This window comes from Cebus imitator, unplaced genomic scaffold, assembly GCF_001604975.1.
Source record: "Cebus imitator isolate Cc_AM_T3 unplaced genomic scaffold, Cebus_imitator-1.0 Scaffold75, whole genome shotgun sequence".
NCBI lineage: Eukaryota > Metazoa > Chordata > Mammalia > Primates > Cebidae > Cebus > Cebus imitator.
Window position 1 is genome coordinate 1,480,758 of NW_016107390.1, and position 9,060 is coordinate 1,489,817.

General features: G+C 36.9%; 2 protein-coding genes across 3 annotated transcripts in view; one reads left to right on the top strand and one right to left on the bottom strand.

Moving 5' to 3' along the window:
* Positions 1 to 9,060, top strand: part of SMYD3 (SET and MYND domain containing 3) — a 713,156-nt gene that overhangs the window by 146,328 nt on the left and 557,768 nt on the right. The gene's annotated exons all lie outside the window — the stretch shown is intronic.
* On the bottom strand, positions 4,969 to 7,635 carry LOC108306844 (DNA-directed primase/polymerase protein-like). The gene is given in 2 exon segments (XM_017531927.2): positions 4,969 to 6,131; positions 6,134 to 7,635. Coding segments are annotated over 2 exon segments (1,284 nt in total). The 5' UTR covers positions 6,369 to 7,635; the 3' UTR covers positions 4,969 to 5,082.

Here is a 9,060-nt window from a genome sequence, read left to right on the forward strand (position 1 = left end):
CTAATTATTTTTTTGGTATTTTAGTATAGATGGGATTTCACCACATTTCCCGGGCTGGTCTCGAACTCCTGAGCTCAGCCAATCCACCCACCTTGGCCTCCAAAAGTGCTGGGATTATAGGCATGAGCCACAGCACCTGGCACATATTTCATTTTTTAACATAAGTAATACAAGGATCTGTTTTTATTATAAAAATTAACACCATATAAAGTCATATAGAGTAAAACATAAAAGTCTTTTTCCACCTTCCTTCTCCCACTGCTACTTCTGTTTTTCAGAGATAATCCATTTGTGTCTGTTTTATGGATGGAGGATATACACCAAACTATTGGTCTGTACATCATATATAGTGTACACATCTACATATGTATTTACCTCTGTGTACAGTACTGTTTCTGTTACTGGTCAAAATGTTTTTGTCGTCAGTGGCTTTATATTCCTGTCTATATCTTATTATGAGGTGGCGATTGTATAATTTAATAGAAGGAGGATCCAGTTTTTTTTTCTTTATTGGCGTAAATAGAACCTCACACATGATTATCAGATAGAAGAGGAGGAGCAGGCTACATTTTTTTTTTTTTTATAAAAAAGCATTTTTAAAATAAAAGAAGGAAACAATAGTGATAGCAGATAAGTCAATTTCAAGTAATTCATCAAGTATTAATTTACCTTTTCAGGATTTAATTTGATTTATAATATATACATTTCTAATTGAATGAATTAATTGCTGAGCAAATAAGCAGTTAGGCATTACATCAAATTGTAATTTATATACTTTTTAAAAGCACTCTATTAGCAGATACAAATTCTATTTTGTATTTATAATCATAGACCTCTTTAAAAATGCAAATCATGTTTTTGGGTTTACATTTTATGCTTAGTTGTAGAATGATTTGGTTCACTTTTGATGGGCAGAAAATTAATTCCACTTTAGTAAGCACTTAACAGAGTGATTTAATAAGCTGGTTTCTAGACTAGCATACCCAAAGCAGTGATAATGAAGGAAGTCAAGTTTTGTTTATTTTATAAATGTTCTGTGCCAGGCCTCAAACTGATAGACTATAAATGGAATGTACTGTAGATAAGTCAGCTTTGTATCTAACTGTAAACACAAAAGGAATGCTACATAAAGTTTAAAATGATTTGGTTGTATTTAAGTTTTTGACCTCCACAAGTGTCTGGAGGCTGGAAGTTTTCCTTTTCTCACATTACCTTTGCCTGCTGAGTGATCTTATCTACTCCCATGACTTCAAGTGGCATCTGTATATTAATCATTCTCAAGACGCCATCTCCAGCCTCCTTCCTCTTGATTTCCACTTGGCTGTTCCACAGGTGTCTCTGGTGTAACGTATCTAAATCAGAGTACATTATCTTCCCCCAGACCCACTTCCATTCATGTTTTCCAATTCGGTGAACAGTCTCTCCAGTCGCCCAGCAGTCTGAGTTGCCAGGTGCCACCTCTGTTTCTCATCCTTTCTTGGCCACACATCATTTAATCATTATGTCCTGCTGATTTTACCACCTCAAGATCTGAATTGGTTCCCTGCTCGCCAGCTTCTCTAGTATTACCTGTTACCATGATCTCTTTTCTGGATTAGCTGCATTGTTACTATGATTCTTTCCAACTTCTAAATTATTTTCTACACAGGAGTTAGAGTGATTATTATGCTCTGAGTTCTGGGGCTTGGTATAAGTAGTAGGCAGTGAGCAAGTAAATAAGATCCTGACTTTGATAAAACTTCGGTTATAGGGTAGAGAGATAGTGACTCATGCCCATGATTATATGATTGAATGTGATTGGGGTGAGCACAAACTCACCTGTGAGTAGGTGGATACAGAAGGGTTTCCTGTAGAAGTGACATTTAACCTGAAATCTAGAATGAATGTAGCTGTTTCTGTTTTTCTTTTGATTAGTGTTAGCATGGTATATCTTTCTCCATCCATCTTCATTTAATCTATTTATACTTAAAATGGGCTTCTTGTGGATGATGTATGGTTGGATTTTGTGTCTTGATCCACTGTGACCATCCCTGTTTTCTGATTGATGCATTTAGATCATTGACATTCAAAGTGATTATCGATATAGTTGGGTTAATATTTATCATATTTGTTTTCTATTTGTTGCCCTGTTCTTTGTTCCGATTGTTGTCTTTCACTATTTTTCTGCCTTTTGTGGTTTTAATTGAGTATTTTGTATGATTTTATTTATCTTTATTAGCATATCATATATATATATGTGTGTGTGTGTGTGTGTGTGTGTGTGTGTGTATATATATATATATATATATATATACACCTTTTTAGTGATTGCCCCCAGAGATTGCAGTATGCATTTACAGTGAACCCAAGTTTACTCTCAAATGACACTTTACTGCTTTACATGTAGAGTTAGAATGACAGTATACTTTTTATTCCTGCTTCCTCTCTTTGAAAATATTTTTTTTAGAAATGGGATCTCTCTCTGTCTCCCAGGCTGGAGTGCAGTGGCATGAACACTCCTCACGGCAGCCTTGACCTCCTCGGCTCAAGTGATCCCTGTTCCTCAGCACTGCCCCCCGCCCCTCCCCAACCACCACCTTCAACCTCCAAATAGTTGGGACTACTAGAGTCGTGCACCACCTGGCTACCTTTTGTATTTTGTGTAGAGATGGGATTTCTCTGTGTTGCCCAGGCTGATCTCAAACTCCTAAGCTCCGGTAGTCTACCTTGGCTCAGCCTCCCAAAATGCTGAAATTATAGGCCTGAGTCACTGTGCCTGGGCCCTGCTCCCTCTCTTATGTCATTTACTTAGCTTATACATAAGCATACATAATTAAATACATTGATGCTATTAGTAGTCTTTTGAACAAATGATTATCTGTTAGGTAAATAAGAATAAAAAAAGTTTTTGTTTTACCTTTACTGATTCCTTCTTTGATTCTTGTTCTTTCTTTATTTAGATCTGAGTTTCTAACCTTTATCATTTTTCTTCTTTCTAGAGAATTTCTTTTTTTTTTTTTTTTNTGATCACACCATTGCACTCCAGCCTGGGTGACAGAACAAGACTTTGCCTCAAAAAAAAATTAAGAAACATTAAAAAGGAATATAGTAGGAAAACAGATTTATTAATACATTTTATAGTTGCTTCTGGATTTTTACTGCAAACTTTGCTACTGTTATCCCATCCACCTCAGATTAATAGAAATGTTTTAAGTTCTAGAAAAAAAAAATTTGTATACCCTAATAGGAATTTATATAAAATATGTAGATATAATTAAATGTAATGTATACATATATTTTATGATCAGATTTGTATTCTTCTAAATTCAGTGTTAAGGTTTTGACAATTATCTAAGTTAATTTTCCTGAGCCTAAAGGTTATTTGTATATTAGAGATCTAGAAATAGAACACTTTTAAAGGTATTTTTTTAATTACCTAACTAGTCCAAAGTTTGATTTGGAGTTTGGTTACTCAGTTTGGGGAAGTTACGTGTATCATTGATTCAGCTTGAACATAATACTTCGGTTAAAAGCGAGGTTTAGTGTCTCTGCCTTGTGTGGATCACACCACTGGATGAGCATCCTGATCTTGGTGTGACCTGAGTGCCTTTTTGCACTTCTCTTGTAGTTACTCTCCTTTTTGCCTTAATGATGGTAGATATTTGGGTATATGTCTTACCTCTAAACACTTAGTGACAAATGTGAGTTGTTGACTTTATCCCTCCCTGGAGCAGGTGCCTGGGAGAGCTTGAACACATTAGCTTGTCAAATATTTGTATAAAATCCCAGTATCGTGTATGGTAGTCATGGTGTGACAGCTTCTCTGCTGTCATCTTGAAAACATGATATTAAACAGCAAACTATCAAAGTATGATAAAATTCTGTAAGGAGAAATTAATCATGCACCCTTAGATACAATTTGCAACTGGAAGTTTGACTTTAATTACTTTGAAATCGTGAATTAGATATTGTGTGTGCTATTTTATTTTGGGTTTGTATTCTAATTTTAACTTTAATCATTAAGAACATTCGGATTGGCAACTTTTGAGACATTTAATTGATTTTCCCAATAATCTCTCTAGATAATAGGTTTTACTTTAACTGAAAGAACTAATGGAATGAGAACACCAGACCCATAAAAGTTTAAAAAAAAAAAAAAAAAATCTATCTTAGTTTTCTGTGAGCAGACCCCACACAGCACAAGCAGACTTGCCCAAATCAAGTCTTGACATGTCCCAGGCATGATTTTCTATCTTCAGTAATAGAGATGACACAGTTCTTTGAATCATCTGGGATGAGATCAGTTCATGCTTTGCAGAGCAGCTCCTAACAACTTTGTGATCAATTATGTTCTAAGGAAATGGATGAAAACCAATTTTCTTAGTGGTCCTAGTTAAAAATGAAAGGAGGACTAGTTAATGGAAAGCTCTATCAGAATTTGCATTGGTCATAAGATTGAGCTATGTAGGGACAAGGTTATATAAGTTTTGATATTGCTAATTATATAAATTATTTTCTTTCAACAGTATGATTCATCCAGCCTTCCAGCTCTGTTATTTAAAGCAAGAACACTTTTGGGAGCTGAAAGCCATCTGCAAAATATCAACCATCAGTTAGAGAAGCTCCTTGACTAGAAATGAGAAGAGCAGTCTACTAAAACATGCCTATAGGAAGACTAGTCTCATGCTGTTAGCTTTTGAAGCTGTACTTTATTAAATAAAGTTTTGCAAAGCAGTTAAGGCCTACTTACCAGAATCTAAAATTCGTTATTCCAATTAAATGGTTGTGAACAATGTTAAAATGGCATCAATAGTTTTAGAGGCCATAATCTTTTCTGGTTAATATCTTCAGTAATTTTAAAATGCTGACACCTTGTCTAATCAGCCCCAGATATAAGAGTTGTAATAAACTTGTAAAATTAAGTTGATGTGAACATAGACTAATTTTTGATTAATAAGGGGATTTTTACTGAATTTAAGTACACCAAAATTGGAAAACAGTGATAAAACTTAATTTATGTTAACAGGTTTAACAATATATTTATCAAATCTGATAGACATCAGGCAAATTATAGTCTGGTGACAAGTGTCCACAGTGAATTACCTACTCTTGTAATACTTCTATAATTAGTTCATCAGGAATTTCATCCACTTCACTATTGTAACTCAGAAGACTGTTCTCTGCCGCTTCAGCTAATTCAGCATCTTCAGTAGCTTCTAAAAAATAAGCATCATCAATGCCATTATTCCAGTCTGTGTCAGCAGATGCACCTGTTGACAGCTTGCTAGGTGATGGCTTATGAGGATTCTGGGTTTCACTGCTCCTAGTTTCATCTGTTGTAAACTCTTCTTCCTCTTTGAAAAGAAACAGGAGACATACTTCAGCAGGTAATGGGAAACAGTCAGATTTGAAGTTTTCTGCTTTACATACGGGGTCATGACATTTTTGATACCAAACTTCGTTTTTCAGATCAACCAGAATCATGATATTATTACTCTTATGGGGTCTTCTGATGTTTTCACACCAACGATATTTACAAATATCATAAACCAATAATTCTTCTGGGAAAAAGTAGTTCCAACGCCGAATTCCTCCTTTAATGCCATCTTTATTCACCAAAGAAAGAACAAAATGATCAACTTCAGGATAGGGTGAATACTGAAAACCTTCAATGGTTTCTACTGAAGTGCTGATACTGTTAAAATATCCAACTCATTTTTGTTTATTCTGAGATGGGTCACATGTAAGAATTCGTAAAGTATCTGAGAACCTGACATTGCTGACCAAAGAAGAAAGAAAATACTGATATTCTTCTGAAACGTTTTCCGACTGTATAGGAAAAAATCTGTTTTCCTCAGCAACCTCCAAAGCCACACACTTTCCTATTTTTGATGATTTATACAGCCGAAAGTTTCTATTTCTTGTATAAACTCCTAGATCTACGAAAAGATGCTTCTCTCCCATGTTATTCTTCACAACTAGAAATGAAAGGCCAGGACTGGCTTGCTCAGCTGACCCTAGACTCTCCAGTTTCTTTGAATTCAATGTCCAGCTTTCTTCTACAGCCTTTTTTGCGAACATTTTGTTAAAAGAAAATCCTGGTTTTGTAGATGCTTCAGAAAAGTGGGGAAATCCGTGGCCTCTTGTCTCCGAGCGCTATCAGCATCTTCACTGCCAAGCAAGTAAAAAGCAGGCTGCAAAATCTTTCTCAAAAAATTACCAACATGAATGTTATCTTTAAATGCCACATCACGAAGCTGAAATATTAAATGCCGGCTGAATTTTTCATCAGTGCTAGAATCCAAGTTCAAAACATCTTCAGCTGAGCAATTAACACCGTATAATTCTTGAAGCGCTTTACACACATACTCAATGAGTAATGCAACCATCTTTTTCCCATCAGCTCCTGGATTGGCAGGTTTGTTAAATTCCAAATCAAAATAAAGCTTGCACACAGCATTTTCAGGAATAACTTCATAGCAGTGTAAGAGATTTTTTCTGGATTTATAGTAAAACCAAAGTTCAGCACAGGTTGTCACAAGGTAAGTACGCTGTCCATCTCCCACTTTGCATTCCAAAGCAAATACATGAACATCCTCTTTACAGCTTTTAACAAAATTAAAAGCCTGAGTTTGTCGATGAAATAGTTTCCAAATGGAGGGTGGTTCTTCTGGCTTGGACAATCGTGGCCTATACACTGAGGACAATGGTTTCCTCTCATACTGAGATGCTCGTTCTTCAATTTGCTTCAGTTTTGTTTCCCATTTTCGTCTGCAGCACTACGTGCTGGTGGAGGGGCTTGAACCTGCGTGTCCAGACTGACTACCCAGTGACCAGGAAGTGCTGAGAACTGAGTCCTGGGGAACTCCACGCAGCTCGTGGCTTTTGATTGAAAGAGCGTCAACAGAAGCTGGCGGGCCTCTCGGCGTGCCCTTCTTCTTCCCGGAGCTCACACTGGGCAGCAGGCCTGGCCTTGTCTCCCTTCTAGGTACCCCTTGGGCTCGGCGCAGTTTCCAGGTTTCCCTCAGTTTATCTCCAGAATCCCGCGCTGGGAGTGGACGCCCGCAGGCTCTCGGGAAGACCCGAGAATTTCTTTTAACATTTTGTGGGGGCAGATCTGCTGCCAATAAATTTCTTCAATTTTTGTTTTCCTGAAAAAGTCCATATTTTTCCTTCACTTTTGCAGGGTAATTTCACAGGGTGCAGAATTCTAGATTAGTAGTTTTTTTTTTTTTTCTCTTAGTACTTTATTTCATTTCACTCTCTTGTACATGGTTTTTGAAAAGTTGGCTGTGATTCTTTGTTCCTCTATATGTATGGTGTTTATTTTAGTCTGTTTAGTGCTGTTAGAATAACTGACACTGGGTAATTTATAAAAAAACAAAAATTTATTTTTATTTTTTCAAATTTATTTAATTTGTTTTCAGCATTTATTTTAGATTCTGGGGGTACATGTGCGGGTTTTTTACAAAGGCATCCTGTGTGATGCTGAGGTTCGGAGTATGATTGAACCTGTCACCTAAGAAGTGAGCATAGTACTCAAAAGGTAGTTTTTCAATCCTGCACCTTTCTGTCTTTTCCGTTCCTTATGTTCTCCAATGTCTATTGTTCCTGTATTTATATACTTTGTAGCCAGTTTTAGCTCCCACTTATGAGAACATACTGTAATTGATTTTCTGTTTCTGTACTACTTTGCTTAGGATAATGGCCTCCAGCTGCATCCATGTTGTTGCAAAAGACATGATTTTTTCTTTTTCCCCTGAGTTGGAGTCTCTCTCTGTCACTCAGGCTGGGGTGCAGTGGCACGATCTTGGCTCACTACAACCTCTGTCTGCCTGCTGGGCTCAAGTGATTCTCTTGCCTCAGCCTCCTGAACAGCTGGAATTACGGATGCCCACCATCTTCCCTGGCTAATTTTTGTATTTTTAGTAGAGACGGGGTTTCACCATGTTGGCCAGGCTGTTCTTGAATTCCTGACCTCAGGCGATCTACTTGCCTCAGCCTCCCAAAGTGCTGGAATTACAGGTGTGAGCCACTGTGCAAGGCCCAACGACATGATTTTATTCTTTTTCATGGCTTCAGAGTATTTAATGGTATATACACACACACACACACACACACACACACACACACACCACATTTTCTTTATTTAGTCCGCCAATGTTGGGCACCTAGATTGATTCTCTGTCTTTGCTATTGTGAACAGTGCAGGGATAGACATAAGGTGCATGTGTCTTTTTGGTAGAATGACTTATTTTCCTTTGGGTATATACCCAGTAATGGAATTGCTGGGTCAAATGGTAGTTCAACTCTTAGTTCTTTGGGAAATCTCCAAACTGTTCTCCACAGTGGCTGCACTAATTTACCTTCCCATCAGCAGTGTATAAATGAAGAACAGAAATTTATTGATTCACAGTTCTAGAGGCTTGGAAGTTCAACATTATGATGGCTGCATGTAGTGAGGGCCTTCTTGCTGTGACGTCACATGGTGGAAGGCTTCACAGGTGGAAGGGCACAGAGACAAGAGGGCATCAAATGATAGTTAATCATGCCCTTGAGGACAGAGCCCTTATGGCCTAATAGCCTCTTAAAGGCTTCACCTCTTAATACTGATATAATGGTCGTTAAATTTCAACATGAGTTTTGGAGGGTACAGACCTTCAAATCATTTCACACACCTTTCAAGTATTTTGAGCTTTTCAGAAAATGACATGTGACTGAAACCATTTCAGTATCTGTGAACACCTAAAACAGACATGCTTATCTTTAGCTATAAAAATCTGGCTTCTCTCAGTATTTTAAAAAAAATCTTTGATTTTTTGTAGTTTGAAAATGGCATGCCTAAATACAGATTTTTGGACTTTTATTCTGCTTGGTGTTCTCTGAGTTTCCTGGATCTGTGGTTTGGTGCCTGGCATTAATCTGGGAGAACTTCTCAGTCATTATTACTTCAAGTATTTCTTATGTTCCATTCTCTCTTTATCCTTCTTCTGACATATCCATTGTACATATCTTATACCTTTTTTGTAATCATTCCACAGTTCTTGGATATTCTGCTTTTTTTTTTCTTTTTTTTTTTTT